General features: G+C 42.5%; 2 protein-coding genes across 2 annotated transcripts in view; one reads left to right on the forward strand and one right to left on the reverse strand.

The window, feature by feature from the left end:
* LOC136857609 (UPAR/Ly6 domain-containing protein crok) overlaps positions 1–9,379 on the reverse strand; it is a 41,264-nt gene extending 31,885 nt beyond the window's left edge. Inside the window, exon 1 of the mRNA XM_067136391.2 lies at positions 9,226–9,379. Coding sequence (XP_066992492.2) covers positions 9,226–9,292 — 67 coding nt within the window. The 5' untranslated portion in view covers positions 9,293–9,379. The remainder of the gene's footprint in view (positions 1–9,225) is intronic.
* The window catches only part of LOC136874067 (trigger factor), a 232,565-nt gene that overhangs the window by 117,975 nt on the left and 88,151 nt on the right, over positions 1–26,439 (forward strand). The gene's annotated exons all lie outside the window — the stretch shown is intronic.

Here is a 26,439-nt window from a genome sequence, read left to right on the forward strand (position 1 = left end):
GTACAAAGGGCCATCTGTTGCTCATTTCGTGTACTTTATTTTGGTGTCATGCCAATCATGTATGCCAGTTATTACCTCTCTACCTCCAATATTCTGTAAAGTGTTGCCTCGTCAAATGTTACCGGTTTCTTTTTTGGGTCACTATGCATTTGTATTTCTTGTAAAAGTTTCAAAATTATTTTTAAAAATCGAAATAGGCATAAAAATAAAAACGCCTGCAGGCATTAAATCATCAAGGTCCTAGAAACCACAAAAAAATTATACAAAGTCCGGAACGTCAGCGTCGCCCAGGAAAAGGTACAAAAGTATGACCAAAATTCAAATTTGAAAAATTAAATAAACATTTTATCCAAATGAACTGACTAATGCTGATAGCTAATAACAATACATTTTAAATCATTCTGCGAAGTTTCATGATTCTCACTCAAATAGAATCCCCGTGACAGAAAATCAATAATCTTTCACTAGGCGGGCAACAAAATGATATCTGGTGGCCTGATAATGCTCAGAAATGAATTGAAGAAACGTGCTCTCATAATGCTACGTCCTTCACTGTCTTTGAAAGCCAGATATTAGCTCGATTACAAATAGTGATGTGTATCTCACGGGAACAAGCTTTAACAAAGAGCGGCACTTATAGCCTGGTACACTCTATTAACAAGTGCAGTTATACGCCTGTGTGACACATTTAGTCGTAATGCGAATGATGCACAAATTGAGGCTAAATTGGCTGGCTTCCAATCTCACTAGTAGAGCACAATAACTCTCTGCATGCATTCACACTTATAGCACTTTTTTCGTACCCGACAACAGGACATTGTTTAGTTATTGATTCAAAAATAAGTAAAAAAGAAGAACAAATTAAGAATACTGGCGTAGCTGTTAACTTTATTTATTAGCCAAGATCACCTCAGCTATAAACCATGCCACTTTTCGGTGTGGTTCAAACGGCAATGGACAATTAGTATGGGCACTGAAACGCACGGTCAATTTCGCAAATTTTCACTTAGTTTCAAGTGGGGGAAATAACTAAATTTATTTATTTATTTATTTATTTATTTATTTATTTATTTATTTATTTATTTATTTATTTATTTATTTATTTATTTATTTATTTATTTATTTATTTATTTATTTATTTCGCTTCAGACAGGTAAAACCGTAGACTAAGGATGTGAGACACAAACAACATAGTATTGCATTAAATCAAAGCAAAAATAAACAGCTTAAAAATGCATTAACTCCAATAGATGTACTTATAGTGATTAGCTGCCAGCCCCGAAGGCCCTGTTCGATTCCCGGCTCTGCTGCGAAATTTGAAAAGTGGTACGAGGGTGGAACGGGGTCCTTTCAGCCCCGGGAGGTCAACTGAGTTGATGGGGTTCGATTCCCACCTCAGCCACCGTCGAAGTGATTTTCCATGGTTTCCCCACTTCTCCTCCTGGTGAATGCCGGGATGGTACCTAACTTAAGGCCACGGCCGTATTCCTTACGATCTTCCCATCACCCACAAGGACCCTGTTCTGCATAGCAGGTAAGGCAACCTGGGCGGATACCGGTCCTCCTTTCCAGTTCTATGCCCATTGCGTCCGAAGGAATATCCGACCCTGGACGGTTGACGGATTAAGAAACAAAGAAATAAATAAGAATAAATGTAGATATTAACTAATAGTAGCATATGATCGATAATGGAAAACGATATTACAAATATTCGGTTATATGCACATAATTTTATAAGGTATTTGCTGACAATTCTAAACCTGTACTAGTATTATTATTATGAACGGTGATGTAGTGATGTTATCGGTGATGATAATAATAATGTTACCGAGCGAGTTGGCCATGCGTTTAGGGGCACGCAGCTGTGAGCTTGCATTCGGGAGGTAGTGAGTTCGAACCGCACTCTCGGCAGCCCTGAAGATGGATTTCCGTGGTTCCCCATTTTAACAGTAGGCCAATGTTGGGGCTGTACCTTGGTTAAGGCCACGGCCAATTATTTCTTACTTCTAGGTCTTCCCTGCTCCAAAATCGCCATAAGTCCTATCCGTGGCCGTAAGACGTAAACAAAGTATTGCAAATTACGTATTGCCTAATACTCCTATTAATGATGACGGGATCGATTCTTGCAGTTCCCCTACAAACTTCTGTAGTGATTTTCGAGAATCCAACCAGCCTTTTTGGCCATGACATAACAGAGAGACATCTGTTAACTACCTTTTCAAGTGTATTGAAAATTTACATGGTATGAAGATAGGTATCGCATGTCAAAACCCCGGCCAAAACCCAAAATCAGCCAGTGTGGTTCTAGTGTTCCAGTTAATAGATATTATTATTATTTAGTAGTATGTCTACCTCATCTCCTAGCCCCGGTTCCTGATACGAGGTCAGGGATGACTTGTGGTGAAATTATATGGCATATTTTCTACGGCCGTACGCCCTTCCTGTCACCAACCTCAGTCGAGGGGCTAATAAGGATGAAATGAATGATGGTGAATGACATTCCGGAATGAGGTAGAAGGAAGCGCCTGTGGCCTATAAATAAATATGAACCGTCCCGGTATTTGCCCGGAAGTGATGCGGGAGATCGTAGAAAACTTTTCTCAGGACAGTCGACAGTGAGGTTCGAACCCAATCGTCTCCCAAATGCCAAGCTTGGCTCCATAACCGTAGCACATTAACACGCACGGCTACTCTGCCAGCGTAGTAATACAAGTAGTAGTAGTAGTAGTAGTAGTAGTAGTAGTAGTAGTAGTAGTAGTAGTAGTAGTAGTAGTAGTAGTGTAAGTATTATTAACCTGTAAAATATTACTCCCTGAACCTTACCTGGGGTACAGTTAAAAATGACTGATAGTGCCTTTCTAAACTAGGCTATGTATTGTATTTAACAAAATTTGTTAAAGTGGGTAAAGTGTTTGTTGCTGTCAAAATTTTGTGTGTAAGATGAGTCCCCAAGGGGAGGATAAATGCAGTCTGACCACGGAGAATAACGTCATGAAGCACTACAACGTTGATGTTTGTTCATCGAGAGTGAAATTGATGCAAAACCTAAATTTCGATCGTAGGCCTACATAGTAAATAAAGACTGTGGGAATATTTGCTTTTTAATAGGTAAATCTCCCCTCAGTCCGCCTGTGTGCAGCAGTGGTTAGTGTGATTATTTGCCACCCTCGGAGGACACGGTTTGATTCCCAGTTTCCGCTCTGCCACGAAATTTGAAAATTGGTAGGAGAACTGGAACGAGGTCCACTCAGTCTTGGGAGGTCAACTAAGTAGAGGGGGATTCAATTCCCACCTCAGCCATCCCCGAAGTGGTTTCCCGTGGTTTCCCACTTCTCCTCGAGGTAAATGCCGGGATTGTACCTAACTTACCGCCACGGCCGCACTCTTCCTTGAAAATCCCTTCCAATCTTACAATCTCCCCCACAAGGCCGCTGTTCAGCATAGCAGGTGATGCCACCTGGGCGAGGTACTAGCCCTTCTCCACAGTTGTATCCCCCAACGCAAAGTCTCATCCAGGACATTGCCCTTGAGGCGGCAGAGGTCAGATCCCTCGCTGAGTCCGGAAAACAGCCAACGCTGGACGGGGTACGGATTAAGAAAGAAAGACATTTCGTCTCCAGCAGTGAAGGCCACCACACACAGACAGCTATAAAAAACTGCTTATAATAAGAGTTGGTGTCTGACATTTCTTAGAGGGAGGTCCGTTTACTGCCTGCCGAGGCGGGATAAAGGGAGTGGCTGTGTGGTTGCCATGGAAACGAGGGTGGGGCGACTGCGGTTGCCATGGAGATAACACTTCAGGGCAGCTCGTCTTGCTGGGAGTTGCCAAACCTGTCACTGTCACTGATAAGAACCTAATTGTTTGTATAAGAGTGATCGCAAATGGGACGACACCGCCTGGCCAGGTAGTCTACAACAGATCACAGCGGTCAGAATGAAGGAGGGAACAAGTGCGCGGGAAGCGAGGGGTAAGAGTATGTAGAAAGGAATGCTGGAATGTGGCAACATCGTGAATTGGCACGTGCAGTGCTCCTCCCTCCAACCTTACCTGTCAGACACCAACTCTTATTATTAGTAGTATAGGCTAAGCTACGCGGTGTTATGAAAAATATCGCTCCCAGTGCATTTAAGTACGATGACGCACACAGGCCGCTATGGTAAGCTACACCATGTCAAGCTAAGCTGAGCTAAGCTGGACAGATCGCTGGGCAGGCGATTTTCTTAGCTGTAGCTGACCTGGCGCATGCGCTTTTCATTTCTGGGCAGTTGATCTGGCGGGCTGTCGTGTGTGTTTAGTCGTGTCGTGTGAGTCTCTTCTGGCAGTACTTCGTTATTTTAATACAACGGATAACAGGCCAAAAGAAGAACGACTGATGTGGTGAAAAAGCTGTCCTTGCCTTTATGATCTCCATGTGTCATTTCTTAATATATAACGTTTGGATGAGTATTAATAGCTTAATTTTCCTTATAGCACACATTCAAACATTGACATATTGACATATTGACATATCGAGGTCAAGAGATAACTGCAATAGCCACCCAGATTACTGAGAGTCCGCAATGTGATGACCTACACTCCCTATCATATATATCTGATTCTTCATCTGTTCCGTCTTCTTCTTCTTCTTCTTCTTCTTCTTCTTCTTCTTCTTCGTTAACTTCTTCTTCTTCTTCTTCTTCTTCTTCTTCTTCTTCTTCTTCTTCTTCCCTTTTTCGCCTTATGGAAGGTTGGAGGACTAGAAGGGAAAACGTACACGGGGGTCTTAAAATTTTCCTGCCTCCTGCACCTCTAATTACTTGAAGTAAAATACCAAGGGTTTGCTTCTGATCGTAATGTATTGCACCCTGGTGGGGTAACAAGGGTCCTAAAATTCTCCTTCCCCCTAGTACAGCCAGTCCAGCCCCTTCGAAAAAAAATCATGCCACCGAGCAGTAGTGCAGTGAGAGTAATTTATTATTTAAAAGAGCGAGACAATAAGACAGAGTGGCTAATACTACGACGGGATGAGTAGTTCAGACAGTAGAGGGTTGGTGTTCTGAGCTCATTCCTCACCCCGATCGAGAACCGAACCAATGATGTCGAGGAACGTAAGCCAAGACACTAACCACTCAGCCATAGAACCAGTCAATATTTCTTCTCCTTTCCGGGCCTATTTCGCATTATGTAGGTTCAGCACTAACGTGGATTAAGCCCGGTTTTACGGACGGATGCCCTACTTGACGCCAACCCTCTATGAATATATATTCGATATTACATGTTGGTGGTTAATAGTATAATAATTTTATTAGTTTTACTTTTATGGTTTTCGGAGACATCGAGGTGCCGGAAGTTTGTCCCGCAGGAGTTCTTTTACGTTCCAAAAATCCTGCCGGCACAAGACTGAACTATCTGAGCACCTTCAAATACCACCGGACTGAGAAAAGATTGAAGAAGGTCAGCGACTCTCCCTTAGTAGAATGATACGCTATGTGTAAATTGAGGTGAGTATTATGATCATAACAAACACCCATTTCCAGAGCTAGAGAAATTAACCGAACTGGATTAAAATTCCAAGCCGTGCAAGGAATCAATCCCGTGCCCTCTAAACCGGAGACCGCTATGTTGACCGCTCAACCAAGGAACTGGACCGAACAATACTATTGCTATTATTGCTACTACTACTTTTTTTTTTTTTTTTTTTGCTATTGGCTTTACGTCGCAGCGACACAGATAGGTCTTATGACGACGATGGGACAGGAAAGGGCTAGGACTGGGAAGGAAGCGGCCGTGGCCTTAATTAAGGTACAGCCCCAGTATTTGCCTGGTATGAAAATGGGAAACCACGGAAAACCATGTTCAGGGCTGCTGACAGTGGGGTTCGAACCCACTATCTCCCGAATACTGGATACTGGCCGCACTTAAGGGACTGTAGCTATCGAGCTGGGTCCTACTACTACTAAGCAAATATATATATATTTACAGTTTGTTTTCGTCGCACCGACACAGACAGGTCTTATGGCGACGATGTGATAGGAAAGGCCTGGGAGTGGGGAGGAAGCGGCCGTGACCTTAATTAAAGTAAAGCCTCAGCATTTGTCTGGTGTAAGAATGGGAAACCATGGAAGACCATCTTGAGGACTACCGAAAGTGGGGCTCGAACCCACTATCTTCCGGATGCAAGCTCACAGCTGCGCGACCCTAACCGGACGCCCAACTTGTCCGATAGTAAGCAAATATAATTAGAGATGAGAAGTGATTGGACCTAATAGAAGCTTGGCTGTTTAAATGTGAAAATAATTTGACTGTCTTATCGGTCTCTAATATTCTGATGAATCACTTCATTACGATTAATCTCCTCCGCACCGTTTGGGTTCACAGCTCCTTTAACCTACGTACGTACTGTATGTGGTAATCACGACCGAGATTAGAATTGCCTCCGCTTATTAGCGCCATGCTCCTTCTGTTCTCTTTCCAGTCCAATCTAACTCTTCATAAATGCTAATAATATTTCCACCTTTCAAGTACCTCCGCTTGCTTCAAGTAGTTCTCTTAGACGCTAACTATCCCTCTCCAGTCGCGCTGTAAAACTTCCGTCTTAAAGAGTAACAATTTTGTGACACGCGTATAAAATTTTACAGTTCGCTTCACTTAAACAACAGTAATAGCGACATGTTTATTAAAGGTTATAGGCCTATTTTGTTTGTTTCTTTCTTAATCCGTTTATCCTCCCGGAGGCCCGCGTTCAATTCCCGGCTCCGCCACGAACATTTTTGAAACGTGGTACGAAGATTGGAACGGGGTCCACTCAGCCTCTGGAGCTCAACTGATCAGAGAGGGTTCGATTCCCACCTTAGGCATCCTCGAAATGATTTCCCCTCGGAGTCAGCGAGGGATCACACCTCTACCGCCTCAAGGGCAGTGTCTTGGAGCGTGAGTCGGTGATACAACTATGCAGGAGAACCAGTACCTCGCCCAGGCTGCCTAACCTGTTATGCTGAACAGGGGCCTTGCGAGGGGATGTGAAGATTGGAAGGGATAGGCAAAGAAGAGGGAAGGAAGCGGCCGTGGTCGTAAGTTAAGTATCATCCTGGCATTTGCCTGGAGGAGAAGTGGGAAACCACGGAAAACCATTTCGAGCAAGCCTGAGGTGGGAATCGAACCCCCTCTAATCAGTTGAGCTCCAGAGGCTGAGTTGACCCCGTTCTAGTCTTCGTACCACGTTTCAAAAGTGTTCGTGGCAGAGCCGAGAATTGAACCCAGGCCCCCGGGGGTGGCAGCTAATCACGCTAACCACTGCACCACAGAGGTGCACTACATTTTGTTGCTTGGCTCTATTTCAATGCCTAAATCCAGCCATAATCAAGTGACTTGTGTTTGGCATATAAATAAATACTTTTGTTGGATCATATTTTCGCAAGGTGTCTTATTTAGCACTTTGAAGTTAGTTCTATTTTGCTATGTTTGTTTGTACAAGTTGTTTTACGTCGCACGTCTGCTGTGAAAATGGAAATCCACGTAAAAAACCTTCAGGGATGCCGACAGTGGGGTTCGAGCCCACCATCTCCCAAATGCAAGCTCACAGCTGCGCGCCCCTAACCGCATGGCAACTCGATTGGTATCTCTGTGTATTAACAATATTGAAATGAAAAATGTCGGAAATTTGATCCACAGGATTCCTTAAACGTGCAACAAGTCAACAACACGGACTTATTGACTACACCACTGAAGATGACAAAATTGAAATAGGATTATTCACGTTAATGCATATATTCCTTTATTAAAACGATGGAATCTACAGAAAAGTATTTTCAGAGCTGCTGGCGGTAGGGTTCGAACTCACCACCTCCTGAATGCAAGCCGACGGCGACATGACCCGTTCGGCGAAGTCAAAACACTCGCTATTATAACTTCACTCTCTCTTCTACGATTAGTATACAGAAGAACTGATAATCCGTAATGTTTCCACATTAAACAACAATAGAAAAAACACATTAACCACTGCATCATCATCATCATCATCATCTTCTTCTTCTTCTTCTTTCCTTCCTTCCGGGATAATTGTCTAAAAACAACAAACACTGAGCGATTGGTCGCGCGGTTTGGGTCACGTGCCTGTCAGCTTGCATTCGGGATATAGTGAGTTCGAACCGCACTGTCGGCAGCCCTGAAAAGAGTTTTACGTTTTTCGCATTTTCACACCAGGCAAATGCTAGGGCTGTACCTTAATTAAGGCCACAGACGTTTCTTTCCTACTGCTATCACTTTTCCATCCCATTGTCGCCGTAAGTCCAACCTGTGTCGGGGAGACGTAAAGCAAATATTAAAACAAAACAAAAAACCCACGGTGCACCTCGAACCAGCCCACAGATCCAGGTATAAATATCTGACCTGTCCTGGAATCGAATACTGGGCCTCCGGGTTAGAAGCAGGCACGCTACCCCTACACCACGGGACCTGTTAAAATAAACACCACTAATCATAATAATTCTTCTTCTGCCGATTTCACCGGTGTGAGTTGCGTGGCACAAATGGAATTTTGCCTAGTTTTTATGGCAGGATGCTCTTCCTAACCTCAACCCTACAGGAGTATATGGATGTATTCAACTAGAACTAGTTTCTATCGACCGGGCGAGTTGGCCGTGCGCGTAGAGGCGCGCGGCTGTGAGCTTGCATCCGGGAGATAGTAGGTTCGTATCCCACTATCGGCAGCTCTGAAAATGGTTTTCCGTGGTTTCCCATTTTCACACCAGGCAAATGCTGGGGCTGTACCTTAATTAAGGCCACGGCCGCTTCCTTCCAACTCCTAGGCCTTTCCTATCCCATCGTCGCCATAAGACCTATCTGTGTCGATGCGACGTAAAGCCCCTAGCAAAAAGTTTCTATCGCGAATAGCAGTGTGGCGTGGTGTGTGTGTAAATGAAGAAATGTGTATAAACATCCAGTCACCGAATTAGAGAAATCGAAATTCACTCCCGCATGGGGAATCGAAGCCTGTACCTTCTAATCTAAATGACACTATGCCGACAACTCACTCAAGGAGCCTGATGATTATCACTACATCACCTGTCACTAATCACCATTCATCCGTGCTCTTCAGTGAAGTGCATCTTAGAACACTTCTCTTGCAGTTCGGATCTAATGTTAACACATTCAACCAGCATTCTTCTAAAGGTAAAGACATTTCTCATATTGTAAATAAAATCTGAACACAGTATATTATGGAACTTCAAAGCTCCCGTACTCACCCGAATGCACCGCCACTGCAAGGAAGAGGACGATCCCCACAAGAAAGTAACTGCTGCTTGAAGTCATGATGTCCGCGCGCTGCCTTGTTCTTGCCAACACTGAGCGAGTCTTCTTGAGTCCCTCATGCACACTCCTTGTGGCTCCCACAACCTCATGACGTCACCCTACCACTGACATGGTTTGGTGTAAAAGGAGCCCAACCTTGTTCTTCTCCGCGGCGTAATCCTCTCCTAGTATTTCGTCTCTTATTAAGATTGACAGCCAGAAATGTGTTCATTCATGGAATAATCCCTCGTTGTACGTACAACTTCAGTTGCAGCAACGGGAAGACTTCTTAACCTGCTTTTTAACATTTGAACTTTCGTGATTCGGTAAATGCAACTTCCACCCTCTCATTTCCTGAAATGGTGCATTAAAATACAAGTAACTGATTACATGATGCAGTAACTCCAATTTTTAAATGGATAAATTAGATACGACAGATAGCGTAGGCCAGCCACTGCTGTTATGCACTAATAATATTGCTTCGCTTTCAAACAACGTACGCTCTCTCTTTTCCATTGGCTTCATACTCAGACTCACAATCTGTCGTTCATAGAACAGAATAGTATTAAAACTTAGATATCAATCAAAGTTTATCATACACATTATTCCGCTAAAACTAATACACTTCGTACTTACTTACTTACTTACTTACTTACTTACTTACTTACTCCGTTTATCCTCCAGGGTTGTTTATTTCCTCGGACTAAGCGAGAGACCCCACCTCTACCGCCTTAAAGGGATTGTTCTGGAAAGTGAGATTTTGGGTCGGGAGTTGAAACCGAGGAGGAGGACCAGTACCTGAGGGCCGGTACCTTTCCCAAACAGCCTCACCTGCTATGCTGAACGGGGGCCTTGTGGGCGGATGGGAAGGTCGGAAGGGATATACAAGGGGGAAAGAAGGAAGCGGCCGTGGCCCTAAGTTAGAGACCATCCCGGCATTTGTCTGGATGAGAAGCGGGAAACCACGGAAAACTACTTCGAGGATGGCTGAGGAGATAATCGAACCCCTCTCTACTCAGTCGACCTCGTGAGGCTGTGGGGGCCCCGTTCCAGACCTCGTACAACTTTTCAAATTTCGTGGCAGAGGCGGCAATCGAGCTCGGGCTTACGGACTTGGCAGCTAATCACACCAACCGCTACAGCACAGCGGTGGACAATACACTTCGTAAAGAAAGTAAAATACTTGTTTTCGCCTGCGCACAATCCAGTGATTTTGAATTCACCAGCAATGGATATTGCAAGGGCCGGCCCCGTGGTGTAGGGTTAGCGTGCCTGCCTCTCACCCGCAGGCCCCGGGTTCGATTCTCGGCCAGGTCAGGGATTCTTACCTGGACCTGAGGGCTGGTTCGAGGTGCATTCAGCCTACGTGATTAGAATTGAGTAGCTATCTGACGGTGAGATAGCGGCCCCGGTCTAGGAAGCTAAGAATAACGGCCGAGAAGATTCGTCGTGCTGACCACACGCACCTCGTAATCTGCAGGCCTTCGGGCTGAGCAGCGGTTGCTTGGTAGGCCAAGGTACTTCAATGGCTGTAGTGCCATGGGGGGGATATTGCAAGGAGACAGAGGACGCCAGAACTCCCTACACATATAGAGTAGTTTCTTCTCTCTTTAAGGTTACTTTCTATGTAGTATCTTTTTAATGAATATTTCATTTCCACGACCGCATTACAATCGAAATAAACTTCCAACATATGGGGTCATGTTCAGTACATACAGTACATATCGCAAAGATGTTAACTACAGAACAACAATGGCCAAGCGGACACCAGTGGGACTCGAAACCATAAACTCCTGATTTCACGTAGTGTCAGACCTGTAGTTTAGATTCCTTCCAACAGAACAAACGTGATCTAGGTCACCAAGGCTTAACTGTGAGTTACAAATGCATCGCGCACATACGTCGAAAGACTGCGAAGCGTAGACGGACAACAAATAATTTCCTTCATTCTTTCTGACCTGACCGCTGCGTGTTGTTATTATTATTATTATTATTATTATTATTATTATTATTATTATTTTATTTTAACCTGCTTACCCTCCAGGGTTGGCTTTTCCCTCGGACTTAGCGAGGGATCCTACCTCTACCGCCTCAGGGGCAGTGTCCTGGAGCGTGAGACATTGGGTCGGGGGATACAACTGGGGAGGATAACCAGTACCTCGCTCAGGCGGCCTCACCTGCTATGCTGAATAGGGGCCTTGCTGCGGGATGGGAAGATTGGAAGGGATAGACAAGGAAGAGGGAAGGAAGCGGCCGTGGCCTTAAGTTAGGTACCATCCCGTCATTCGCCTGGAGGAGAAGTGGGAAACCACGGAAAACAACTTTCAGGATGGCTTTGGTGGGAATCGAACGCACCTCTACTCAGTTGACCTCCCGAGGCTGAGTGGATCCCGTTTCAGCCCTCGTACCACTTTTCAAATGTCGTGGCTGAGACGGGAATTTGTTAATTCACATAGAAAATAGCATTATTGCTATTGACAGGTACAAATATATCGTAAGAGCAGGATTTTCTCCAAGATGTTACACTACTCAGGAGTCAGAGCTCCAAATACCATAGTTATTCTCCCTGGTGCAATCAGTTTCCTTTACCAAACACAAGTTACTCTAGGTAAACCCATTGGGTGACATCACTTCAGAGTGTTCATCGCACTCACAATCACTGGAGCAATTCAGACAATAATGCCCTAAAGTGCATGCTCTAGCAAAGTTACAATGACACTAAACACTGTTCCTAAAGGGAACCAAGACGCATATACAGTTACCGAATAAACAGGGGCATAATTGCCCATACTACATTGCCTTAATGTAAAAATGAAATGGTTGCACATAACCGGCCATAAACACAAAGCAAGGAGGCGAAATACCTGCACTCCTTCTAGAAATTGTTAAAACCCTAAGTGGGCTTATGGCCCAATGATACAGAGGCAAATCCTATACAACACCGGGGTGACTAAATGAGAAACATTAATGCCGAAACAAGAATTACGAACTTTAGAGGTTTTGGAAACTTTAGTCACCCCATGCATGGTTGAATGGGAACCGACAGAGGGTAATCACTCTTTGTTCCCTTACATTACATATTTCCCAGTAGGGAGTAGAAGAAAGTCCTTAGACTTGTCGAATATTCTACATTCAAAAGCACCAGTTTTACAAAATTACATTAAAAGAAAAGAGGTTGAAACCTTTCCCTCAAACTACCCGCAGGAGCTATCACATGTCTAAGTAAAACCTGCCATTAACTTGTGCCACTGGATCTTCCTCGCGCAAGCCTCCCCCCGGCCTCCCTTCGGACACGTCGCACTCACAATCACTGGAGCAATTCAGACAATACTGCCCTAAAGTGCAAGCTCTTATAGTACCCCAAGGGGAAGCTTCCAGAACTCTTTACTGATAGGCTGGTTTCCTGTACACAACCCCGGTTTTAATTGGCTGGAGAACATGTTCCCAGGTATCTGATAAGTTGATTACGATCGAGGAGGAACCAGCTGACGTGTTGACAACTTCGGTACATAAAAAAAAATTCTCAGAACCAGGTTTATAAACTTCAAAATAAATATTATTCTATCCAGTAGTTAATATTTAGTCCAGAGGAGGGAGCCACTAAATCGATGTTAGAGACATCGAACTGTAGAAGACAAAAGTTTCTGGGAGTTCACAAGTTCTAGTTTGTTTACGTAGACGGCCTTAGAGAAGGCGCGCAGTTTAACTAGGAGGGGAAAGTGTTCCCCTTTCTTAATAATAATAATAATAATAATAATAATAATAATAATAATAATAATAATAATAATAATAATAATAATAATAATAATAATAATAATAATAATGTTATTTTGTTTTACGTCCCACTAACTACTTTTACGGTTTTCGGAGACGCCGAGCTGCCGGAATTTAGTCTACCGACACGAGGCTGATGTATTTGAGCACCTTCAAATAGCACCGGTCTGAGCCAGGATCGAACCTGGCAAGCTGGGGTCAGATGACCAGCGCCTTCACCCAGCCCGGCAGTAACGTTAAATATTTGGATTTGTTCACATTATGTAAGTTTTCAATATGCATGTTTTAACTGAACGAAAAGTATTATTTAGACTACTACCACTACTACTACTCACTTTTAAAAGCACTGACGATCATAATAATATTATAAATTGTGTTGATGACTTCGTGGTCATAGCTGATTCTAGGGTTGGTTCCACTTATTTATATTCGACTCTTCAATATCATCCTTCCTGTCAGACGTCCCTAGTTCAACATTTGTTTACCTCCCACCCCGAGAGTATGAGGCCAAGGACTTAAGGTCGTGGAAGTTAGCATTCAAATTTCCAAAGTTCACTCCATTTGGTGTAGGAAGGTAACTTTTACAATAATAACAAAAGGTAATTTTTCCATAATCTATGAATTGCGTTCTGTATTTTCGTGCCGTGAAGTGTTGAGGCGTTGAGGCCTTCGGTTTAGAGGGTCCCGGGTTCGTTCATTTTCACTCCTCCCATGGTTAATTCCTCAGCCGATAGTTCATTCCTCGAAGAGTAAGAAGCATGTATCTTTCGTATAGTCTGTCTCTCGTTAACTGGTTGGTCACTGCTGGTCCGTAGTGGAAGATTTTATACACAGTATAGAGTTTAATTGAATTTGAGGTTCCAAGGTTACGTTTTTAGATAATTTAGTAGTTAGGGACGATATTATTCCTAGGTTCAGAAATGCTACGCGATTTTAAATTATGAGCTGAAGAAGAGAAGTTATATTCTCGAAACATGTACTCGTGTGTTAATAAAGACAATAAATAAATATTGTATTTGCTAAGTATTGACACGGCGGATCCAATTATGTACATTACGGATAGCAGAATAGAAGAAAGGTTAAAACTCTGAGAGACTGTCCACGCTGGAGAAATTGCATTATCCTTATTAAACACTTCTACTGCCGTTCCATTGAAGAACTATGGGGCCAAAATTGAAGTTAATCCAGTCGTGCGCCTCAATTACTTTGAAACCCTTCCTGAGGGTGATTTCACTCGGGGATTATCTTATTTTCTTACTACTACTACTAAAATACTGTGACGCCGTTTCTGAGGCCGGGAGATTTGTTAAGATGAAGGAGATGCTCGGAGAAGGTGAGGGGGTTGGCGGCCGTGGCCTCTACTAGGAAATGTTCCGGCATTCGCCTTAGTGCAGGAGAATGGAAAACCATGGAAAATCATTCTCAGGACGGTCGACAGTTGGGCCAGCCGTGAGGTCCAGCCCTGTCGCGTCTCCCGAATGGAGAGGCGTAGAGCCACGGTAGAGCCGTGGCCACCCCTCCTCTGCTCAGTTGGCCGGTCGGAGTGCAGAGCTGTTGGACGATGGACCAGCCGTGGCAACTAAGGGCCAAGACCCACTCTGCATCTACCGACGGATTATCTTAGCTAAAACCTCCTTTTCAATATTATCCGAGTGGAAACATGTACGAGTATAACTCAACTGCTCTGCAATCTATTATGACGGTGAGAACATAACTTTGGGCTTAGTACACAATTTACATATATTACGCGCACATAAATACACGAATAGGAGGAGCGCCACAAGGTTCTTCTAGTGATGTCATGGCTGCGCTCTCCTCACGTGTATGAGCTTTTGCTGTAGTCATTATATCAAACAAGTAATTAAGTTTCGTTCTTCCCCGCAGGGAAGGTGAACGGTAACTGAGCTCTGATTTCTCACCAAGGGACAGCCGTGGTGTCGGATTCTTTTCTTTCTTTCTTTCTTTTTCTTTTTTTTTTTTTTTTTTTTTTTTTTTTTTTTTTTTTTTTTTTTTTTTTTTTTTTTTTTGCATGTTGCTTTACGACCTACCCACACAGTAGGTCTTATGGCGACGCTGGGACAAGGAAGGTATAGAAGTGGGAAGGAAGCGGCCGTGGCCTTAATTAAGGTGCCTGGTGTGAAAATGGGAAACCAGGGAAAACCATCTTTAGGGCTGCCGACATCGGGTTTCGAGCCCACTATCTCCCAAATACTGGATACTGGCCGCACTTAAGTGACCGCAACTACCGAGGTCGGTCGGAAAATGTTTCCTGAATGAGTTATTTTAGGTGACAACAAATCTATTGATACGAGACTGACGTGTTTGAGCACTTTCAAATACAAGTGAATTGAGCTAACTTGGGCTCAAAAAGCCAGCGCTCCCCAATCTGGGTCACACAGCCTGGTTCTTTCTTTGTATAAATCCACAGTAGGTTTCCAGTGATTCGACCGCGTCAGGAATGGCATGAATGAAGTCCCATCTAGCGGCGACGATAGGAATTTTGACGGCTGCCGAAGCCTGTCGCACTCCTCTGGGGGCAATGATTGATGACTGACACATGAAATGAAATAATATTGAAGAGTGTTGCTGGAATGAAAGATGACAGGGAAAACCGGAGTACCCGGAGAAAATCCTGTTCAGCCTCCGCTTTGTCCAGCACAAATCTCACACGGACTGACCGCGATTTGAACCGCGGAACCCATCGGTGAGAGGGCCCGAGCCACGTATATAATATTTGAATTACGTACTCACGTATATACAGTGTGTTTAAAGGAATGTTTTAAGTATGGTGTAGGGAATGCTAATGAGTACGTATGCATTTCTGTATTTATGTACGTACGTATTTAAATATGATGTATGTGTAGCCCTATACATATGTACGTAAAGGGGAATGTCGAAAAATAGAGTGTTTCATTATTTATTTATTTATTTATTTATTTATTTATTTATTTATTTATTTTATTTATTTATTTATTTATTTATTTAATAAAATATTTTTAAAAATAGAAGGAATGCACGTTAAGAAATAAAGCGGTTCACCTATTTTTTCAGCATGAGAACCAAATGTCTTGGAGAATCACTCACTACACCGAGGCAAGTTCCAGTGCATCGGTTTCTTAAAAGCAGTTTTCAGAGTGAACAATCATCTGCCATCGACCGACTTCACTACATCATCCGAATGGAAGGGTTGACCATATTGAATCTAAACCTTGGAAGAAATATCACCCCCTCACCAACTACCTTTTTTTTTAATGTGAGATGGTAGCTTCAATGCTGTATTAGTATTTTTTTTTATTTCGTGTGGCTATTTCTAGCCGAGTGCAGCCCTTGTAAGGCAGACCCTCCGATGAGGGTGGGCGGCATCTGCCATGTGTAAGTAACTGCGTGTTATTGTGGTGGAGGATAGTGTTATGTGCGGTGTGCGAGTTGCAGGGATGTTGGGGACAGCACAAACACCCATCCCCCGGGCCAATGGAATTAACCAATGAAGATTAAAATCCCCGACCCGGCCGGGAATCGAACCCGGGACCCTCTGAACCGAAGGTCAGTACGCTGACCATTCAGCCAACGAGTCGGACGCTGTATTAGTGAAATTACAATATTGCAAACAGATAACCGTGTTGAACTCTAACGATATATCTTATGCTGTGCAAGAGAAAATACGAGCAGACATAGCAATGTCCAGCGATTTAGCTTGGATGTGGTGGTATAACAACGGTAGGAAACAGTGGTGTTAGGAATATGAACTAAAACTATAATAATAATAATAATAATAATAATAATAATAATAATAATAATAATAATAATAATAATAATAATAATAATAAATCTAGACACTGTTGTTAAACCTGTGTGCCTGTATGTAGCAGAAACATTGGCTATATTTGGGAAAGGTGGGCTTGAAGATATCCGGAAAGGAGAAAGAAAATGGTAATTCTAGGTCCAAATGTAAAATATGTAGTGAGGAGACTCATTTCTAACAAAGAATTGTATCAAAGAACAGAAGGAGTGGTTGAATTGTTGAGTGAGAGATGGTTACAGTTCCAAGGACACTTGTTGAGGATGGACAGTAACAGACTAACGAAGAGAATCTTCGAATTCTTCAAGAAGAGTAAGACAGAGCTGAAATGGTCTTGAGAAGTGAGGTTGGACTTGACTAAGATGGGGGTTCCGGAAAATTACATCATGGAATAAAGTGATTTAAACAACTCGTCAAAACTTTTCGTGCTCCCTAGGATACTGGGGAAACACTAGCGAGAATATGGAGATCCTATATACTACAGAAGAACAGAAGAAGGAAGTAGGAGAAAGGATAAAGAAATACTGGCAGAGAATGAAATCAGAGATGGCTAAAAAATACCGCAATGATTGTTAAACATGGTCCATTGACGCCCGAAACGAGGGACAAAACAAAAAGAGGAATAAGAAGAAAAATGTCGGGATGAGTAGCTTAGACGGTAGAGCACCTGAGCCCTGGGTGGTGGGCTGAATCCCGGTACAGGCCGGTGGTATTAGAAGGTGCTCGAATTCAAGCCTATTGTCGTTAGATTTACCGACACGTATAAGAACTTACGGCACATCGCCGTCATCTTCGAAAACCATAAAAGTAGTTTGTGGAAGATAAAACCAATAACACTAATAATAACATAAATTCTTCACCTTATGTATACCTGCCTCTCAGCGCCATTTCCTGATATGTAGTCGAAGATGAGAGATAAAATTATATGGGATGTTTTTACGGCCGGATGCACTTCCTGTCGCCAACGTTAGTGGAGAAGCTATGAAGGTGATAAGAATGATGGTGAATGAAACTGGGTGACTGTCGCTGCATTTGCTCGGAAGCGAAAACGAGGAATCACAGCAAACCATTCTTAGGAGAGCCAGTGGGGGGTTCGAACCCATTCGTCTCCCGAATGCAGAGCTTGGCTCCATAGCCGGCCACTCGATATGGTTACATTCCTTCTTCTTTTTCTTTTTCTTCTTCTACATCCAGTTACCTAGGGTCAGTACTTTGAATGTATTTGGGCCAATGTTAAGGCCGGATGCCCTTCCTGACGCCAACCTTACGTTCAAGGATGTATTCACTATTGCGTATAAGCTGAGACGGGCAACGCGTACCCAGCGGCATTCAAACAGTTCGGCAAACGTTTGATCTCCCTGACCACTCACTGACCTAGAAGGGGGTGATTTATGACGGCAGTGGACTTTAAAACGGAAGTTCGCATTCCCCTTCAGAAATCCTTACAGCTCTGTTGCCAATGCACCTCTTGTTAAATAGACGTCAGTCTCTTTTTTCAGCTCAAACAATTCGCACTTGCTTTGTTCGCTGTTTGAAAGTTTTGGATTATTTCTTTGCTTCGTTAATTAATATTCGTGAAGTGTGTTGCTTTTCACTTCGCTTCTTGCAGTAATGTGGAGGCCGTGGGAATCACACCTGGAAATTATCGCATCAGAAAATTCTGAATTAACTCTGTCAATGCACGCAAACGATCCTCAACCGAAGCACCAATAGCAGTGATATTCGACCGAGTAGTATTGGTTCCGTGCCCGCGAGTGATACTCAGCCGGGTAGCAGTGGTTACGTGCCCACGATTGATACTCAGCCGAGCAGCAGTGGTTCCGCGCCCGCGAGTGATACTCAGCCGGGTAGCAGTCGTTCCGCGAGGAAAATAAAGGTGACTAAAACTTTAAGTAAGCATAGTCAACGGCTAGTATGTAACGCATACGAATACGTTATGAAGAACAACGTTCGCAAGGGTTATATTTCGGAGACAGCTAAAATGTTGAAACTTAACAGGAAAACTATAAGTAGAATAGTAAAGAGGGGACTTATAACTCCGAAAAAGTGTGGTAATAATAGGGTTATCATTAATAAAATTGATAATTTTTGCTGTGACTTGGTGAGACGCGAGGTATATACATTCTTTACTAAAGGTAAGTCACCAATCGTACAGGAACTGTTAAAACATTTGAAAAATGTGTGTGACTTTCCTTATGAAAAAACTACATTACGACAGCTGTTGATAAAACTTGGGTTTTGTTTCCGTATTCTGAGGAAAAAACAGATTGTATTGTAATCTGCTAGAATAGTAGCTTGGCGATATAAATTCATAGACCGTCTCCGGAAGTAGCGTTCCGAGGGGTGCAGAGTTGTCTATCTCGATGAAACTTGGTACGATACTCATGGCATTGTGAAGAAAGGGTGGGATGATGGAACTTGTAATTGCATACTGAAAGCACCAACATCGCGGGGCAAGCGTATTATGGTATTGCATGCTGGAGGCAGTGAGGGCTGGGTTGAGAATTGCCTTTATTTATCGGCTAAAAACATTGGAGACTGCAAAGCTGATAGCCATGACGAAATGACAGCTCAAGTTTTCGAAAACTGGTTTAGGTCTCGTCTTCTAGAGAACCTACCACGTGACCGAAAATGTGTAACCGTGATAGACAACGCAAGTAATCATTCGCGGCAGCTAATTAGTTTTCCTTCCATGAACACTAATATTAAGGACCTTATTACGTTTATGGAGTACAATAACATTCCCGTGCCAAAACCTGTACCCATCAAGGCAGTTATGTTGCAGGAAATCAAATCAGCCAATATCAGTAAAAGGTACGCTGTAGAGGAGATCGCAGCCTCATGTGGACACGAAGTTTTGCGACTCTCTCCATATCACTGTATTTAAACCCCATAGAAATGATCTGGTCTCAGCTGAAGGCATATGTTAGGAAAAATAATGTTACGCCAACTTTGAGTGCTAGTGTGTGTCAACTTCTGCGTGAAGGAGCTGGAACGATCGGTCCTGAGAGGTGGTCTGCTTGTGTTCGAAGCACCATTAACACAGAAGAGTACATGAAACACGACACGGATAGCAACCAAGATAGATTTGTAATTCACCTAGCAGACAGTGACGAAGACGACGAATAGAAGTAAGGTAAATACTGCATTTGTTTTAAAAGTAGCTACGTTTGCTGGCTATTTTTTGTCCGAACTACATACTTCGATTATTATTATTATTATTATTATTATTATTATTATTATTATTATTATTATTATTATTATTAATATTATTATTATTATTATTATTATTATTATTATTATTATTATTATTATCTTTCATTCTTAATCTGCTTGCCCTCCAGGGTTGGTTTTTCCCTCGGACTCGGCGGGGGATCCTACCTCTAACACTTCAAAGGCAGTGTCCTGGAGCGTGAGACATTGGTTCGAGGATACAACTGGGGAGAATGACCAGTACCTCGCCCAGGCGGCCTCACCTGCTATGCTGAGCAGGCACCTTGGTGGGGGGATGGGAAGAGTGGAAAGGATAGGCAAGGAAGAGGGAAGGAAGCGGCCGTAGCCTTAAGTTAGGTATCATTCCGGCATTTGCCTGGAGGAGAAGAGGGGAAAACACGGAAAATTCCTTCCAGGATGGCTGAGGTGGGAATCGAACCCACCTCTACTCAGTTGACCTCCCGAGGCTAATTGAACCCCGTTCCAGCCCTCGTACCACTTTTCAAATTTCGTGACAGAGCCAGGAATCGAACCCGGGCCTCCGGGGGTGGCAGCTAATCACACTAACCACTACACCACAGGGGCGGACAATTATTATTATTATTATTATTATTATTATTATTATTATTATTATTATTGTTATTATTATCCCAGTCCCTAGTTCGTGATTTTACTTTTCCTTTGCTGGGCGAGTTGGCCGTGCGGTTAGGGGCGCGCAGCTGTGAGCTTGCTTCGGGTAGATAATGGGTTCAAGCCCCACTGTCGGCAGCTCTGAAGATAGTTCTCCGTGGTTTCCCATTTTCACACCAGGCAAATGCTGGGGAAGTACCTTAATTAAGGCCACGGGCACTTCCTTCCCACTCCTAGGCCTTTCCTAGCCCATCGTCCCCATAACATCTATCTGTGTCGGTGCGACATAAAACAAATTGTAAAAAAATGTTGTACTTTTCCTTTCTTTACTGAAAGCCAGACACTGATATTAGCAGCATAAAATTAATATTTTAATAGGCCTACTTTGGTATAAAAGTTTAGTCTTTGTCGAGTTTATTTGCCAATTCCTTCTTCCTGTTTTTCTTTCTTTCTTTCTTTCTTTCTTTCAACATCTGCGACCACCGCACGGGTAAAGCACGAAACAAATTATTCTGCGATATTGGTTTGTGCTGTGGTTCATGATCAAGTTTCTATATTTATATTTTGACTTTAGAATAAATTAAATGTTAACTTGTTTAAATAATCGACGCAAAATATGACAACCTTGCTTTTGACAGCGCTCACTTGCCTTTTAAACGACACGCGCCTCTTGTGTCCAGAGGAAAGAAACCAACTGACAACCCTCATTATCACTAGGGTGGGCCAAGTTTTGAGATCAGAAGATACCGCGTGGGTATGTGTTGAGCGTTAGGACTCGCTGAGTCCGAGGAAATAACCAAGCCTGGATGGTAAACGGATATAATATGAAACAAATAACAATGTTCCAAAATGCAAGAATGAAAACTGAAAAATCTCTTTGTGAACACACTACCATCTAGTAAAATATTTATAACAAATCTCTCTGTCTATAAATCGCAGTAATTAAAAACAAAATTGGAAAAATAAGTTGTTGGTATTGCGTACCGTTGCGTACAGACAGAAAAAGGACATTATTATTATTATTATTATTATTATTATTATTATTATTATTATTATTATTATTATTATTATTATTATTATTAGCCGGGCCCGTGGTGTAGGGGTAGCGTGCCTGCCTCTTACCCGGAGCCCCGGGTTCGATTCCCGGCCAGGTCAGGGATTTTTACCTGGACCTGAGGGCTGGTTCGAGGTCCACTCAGCATACGTGATTGGAATTGAGGAGCTATCTGACGGTGAGGCAGCGGCCCCGGTCTAGAAATCCAAGAATAACGGCCGATAGGATTCGTCGTGCTGACCACACGACAGCTCGCAGCGGTCGCTTGGTAGGCCAAGGCCCTTCAAGGGCTGTAGTGCCATGGGGTTTGGTTTGGATTTTGATTGTTATTATTATTATTCCTGGCCCTTTCCCTAACTTATTGAGGTCGTCACTTGAAGTGGACTTGGCCCAGTTCTACGGTTGTTGCCCTTCCTGACGTCAACACGATGTGGGAAGGACATATTCACTCTAGCGTGTTTCTGCGACACTTAGCATTGTGATGCATTGTATTATGTATAAAGACGAGCATGAAAACCAAGTTGGTGGATTTTTAAAACTATTGTTTTCTGTCAGATGCTAGTGGTGTAGCGTCGCAATAACACAACGGGAGTTTTCGGCAACGCAAGGATGGCGAAGGGCTAGGGAGATAAAGTTAACATCAGTGACCTTAATTAAGGTACAAGCATTTGCCTGGTGTAAAAATGGGAAACTACGGAAAATCATCTTTAGGGCTACCAACGGTGCAATTCGATCCCACCATCTCCTGATGCAACCTCACAGCTACGGGTCCCGATCTGCGTGGACAACTCGGTTGGTAGCTAGAGGAATTATGTAGTTAAGAAAAGTTATGCCTGAAATATTGTTTTTTTTTTTTACAAAAATTGATTTTTTAATTTTAACCTTAAATAATTTCCATTTCCCTTTCATATCCCGTCATCAGTTTTGTCCTAACACCATCTTCAAATCTGTAAATTACGAATTCGAGACTAGTGGTGCAGCCTTTCTCTGACGCTGTCTGACAACATCAGCTAAAACTTTTTAAGTTCTTTGCCATGTATAAAATGCTCTGCGACAGAGTTATTATCTCTGAAATTGCCAGAGAATGTTTCAGTAAATTGTGTACAATAGTTAGAAATAGTTCTGCATGTTATTATCAGCTGAATATTACGTTCATATTTTTGCTCCTAAAATAGTATTTAACTAGATTTTTTCCTATTTTATGAATAATAAAAAATTGGAAAATTATATCTCCTATAGTTTACATCTGACTAAAAGTCCAGAGTTGTTTTTGAAAATATATGAGTATTTTGACAAGTTTACCAAATTATAGGCCAAAAAATAAAATATTTGCCGCAAAGTGCATTATCCATTTTCCGTACAAAACTATACATTATTGGTTAATAGCTTTGCAACAAATTAATCAGTTTTGTGTGGTGCTACATCTTATTAATATGTGCTTGGGTTTTAAATTTTGTTGTGATAAGTTGTAAATTGTATGAGTTCCAAATTTCAGTCTTGAATCGCCGTAAAGTACCCGATACAGCAGGTAATGGAAACCTTGGCCCCCCTAAACCGAAGTCCAGTACACTGTCCATTCAATCAAGGTGCCGGATCAAATTCTAAACTTTCTCTTCGAAAAGTAAACCGTATCTCAATCGACAGTACGTGGGGCCCCTCACGCTACGAATATCTTCTTGCAACAGATACCATAGCTTCCACTCATTTTTTCTTTTTCGGCGTGCTACGTACAGCTAGCGGACACCGGACCCCAGCGGGTCACCACCCACTTGACCCAGCGGCCGCTCCAGTTAACCCAAACCGCAGCTGTCGACCTTCCTTCCTGTCTCCTTTCGACCAATGGAATTTCTTTATTCCTAACGTTACTTAACTCACCGACCGTTGTACGTAATTTTAATCAGCAGCGACTCAAATAATATCTCATTCCGTAAGCTATAAGTAAAACAGGTCAAAAAAGCGCGCACAGTAAAGCTCTTCAGTATCCTACGGTTCGTTAAACATGTTTCCAATATACAGGCGTGTCCAGTTTATAGGGTTGGCGTACAGTATTTCAAACGTAAAGTGGCAGTGCAGGAAAGTAAAACTCTGAGCTAATGTATACTGTACTGTACGTATAACATAAAAACAGTGGTTCTTTGAATTTAGATACAGTACACTAAATTTTATGCCTACTAAAACTCAAGAAAGCACTAGAATAGTGTCCTTTTTTTTAATTTTTCATATTGCACTATACAGTTCTCACCCTTTAATGCTTAGAAAAAATATTTAGTCGCATGACTTTGATTTGATTTTTTCAGTTTTTAGTGCCCATTCTGATTAAATTTTCCGACATAATCCGAATAGATTTTCAATAATTTCCGGTAGGATATACACAAACATTCCAACTAATTAAAACATACCACAACTTTTTGATGAGAGGTGGCTCCTTGATTCTTCTTCTCTGAAGACGATCTATGCTGTTAAGAAACCACTTTTGGTAACACTTCATCAATTGCTCCAGGAACATCACCGTGGACTTCCAAACACGTTATCAAAATCACTAAAAACATCGTCTGACAATTCACTCCAAAAAACTTCAGGGAGACATCTCAATTCCCCAGTCGACGAGATGTTTATCTTTGTGAGGTGGTTCTTCCTCTCCAGTTGATTAGGGCACAAATTCTGCACAATGGAAACATCTCACAATTACTGTTTCTTTAGTCACGTCCATGGAATCAGCGAACTGTGTCAAGGATCGTCACACTCCATGTAAATTCGATTCTATAAGTTTTCAACCTGTCCAAACTGTCATTTAAGGGCTGTCCAATGTACAGAGGACTTTTAACATGTAAAGGCATAGGGAATTAAACAGTGCATTCAATATATGTCCAATCAAAAGGGGTGGCCAGGTTACAGGATTGTCCAACGTAAGGCGTTTCACTGTACTTGAAACTTCGAGTGCGTAGGCAGCTCTCAATTGCACAACTTTTGCACAAGATATTGTATACTAATATCTAGGGAACGGATTTGTGCATGAATAGGTTAGAATACAAACATATTTGAACAAGGCGCAAATATCATCTAGATGCTCTACAGTTATGTCGGTGAGTTGCATACATTTTAGGGGTTCTAATAGTTCAGATCGGTAATATTTATGCAAATCTCACTGCAGAACCGTTGTGCGGGAAGAAAACACTTGCGCCTTGGTTAAATACAGCAGAACTCTGTTATAACTACATCCAAGGGAGCTGAAAAATTGTGTCGTTATAAACGAGTGTCGTAGTAACCGAGATACGTATTATAAGGTGAAAAATCAAAAATGCAGTAACATAAACTTCATTAGGAGTCATCCACGTCGCTCCGTTTAGATTTTCATAGCCGCTTAATTTTCGTACCATTCTGTTCAAATACAGCAACAATTTTATCCTTGCTTTTCCAATTCGTTTGAACTGTGGAATTAACAAGGCCAGACTCACGACGTACGTTCGCTTTTAAAATTCTATTATCAATTCGGTGAATCACTTTAACTTTCTCCTCCAACGTTAAAAATGTTCTTTTAGTAGTCATACTGCGTTAAAATGCATGCACGTAGAGGAAACTTCCAGTCGAATCTGACCGCATGAAGGTATTGTTAACACCGCAAGAATTCGAGCGGGTTACAATGGAGTGGGGAATCTGCCTGCATTCCCGAGGTCTATGACAAAAGGGAACAGGAGAGAATTTGCCAGGTTGCCAAATTTCAATAAAATATTTTCTAAAATACTTTTGGTTCATAGAAAATCATGGTAGTCCAAACTGAGGTTAAAAATGACATATGCGAGGTAGACGAGTAAAAATTTGTCATATTAAGCAAGGCTGAAAAACACATTTCTTATGAGAAATATGTCCGTACCACAGAAAACCATGACGTTATAGACGAGTTGTCGCTAAAACCAATGTCGTTATAGCAAAGTTCAACTGTACGTTTGAATTCTAACTTAATCTTGCCTAAAAGTCCTTTCCCTGTTAATATCCTATATTAACTCTGTAACATATTCTGATTAATGAGCACAATGAAATGAAAACCCACAGCCTGTGTCCAGTCATTACAATGAAGCCCCCATCTAGCGGCGAGGACAGGAACTGTGCCGGCTGCCGAAGCCTGTCGCACTCTTCTAGGACAATGATTAAAGACTGACAGATGAAATGAAATGTTATTAGTGGGTATTGCTGGAATGAAAGATGACAGGGAAAACCGGTGTACCCGGAGAAAATCCTGTCCCGCCTCCACTATGTCCAGCACAAATCTCACGTAGAGTGATCGGGTGAGAGGCCGGTGTGCGCTTGAGTCCATGACGAGTCATTTCAGCGAGGAGCGGTAGACTTATGTTTGACGGTTACGCGGAGTTCAGTGCGGGTTATTAGTAGCGACGTGAACTGCTCCAGGAACGACTCTGCGCTGGGAGAGATCGTATTGAAAGCAAGAGACTGACGCGCGGAAGGCTGTGTGTTTGAATGTCTGGTCAGTAAAATAAAATCTGTGTCGTAGGGAAAACTTAAATGCAAGTGAACTTGAAAATAACTGTAAATAATAATTTTACAGTAATAATGTTATTGATTTGGTCCGGTTCCTTGGCTGAATGGTCAGTGTTGAGACCTTCATTCCAGAGGGTCCCAGGTTCCATTACCGGCCGGGTCGGAGATTTTCATGGCGTCTGATTAATTCTTCTGGCTCGCGGA

Source organism: Anabrus simplex, chromosome 1 (genome assembly GCF_040414725.1).
Source record: "Anabrus simplex isolate iqAnaSimp1 chromosome 1, ASM4041472v1, whole genome shotgun sequence".
Classification (NCBI taxonomy): Eukaryota; Metazoa; Arthropoda; class Insecta; order Orthoptera; family Tettigoniidae; genus Anabrus; species Anabrus simplex.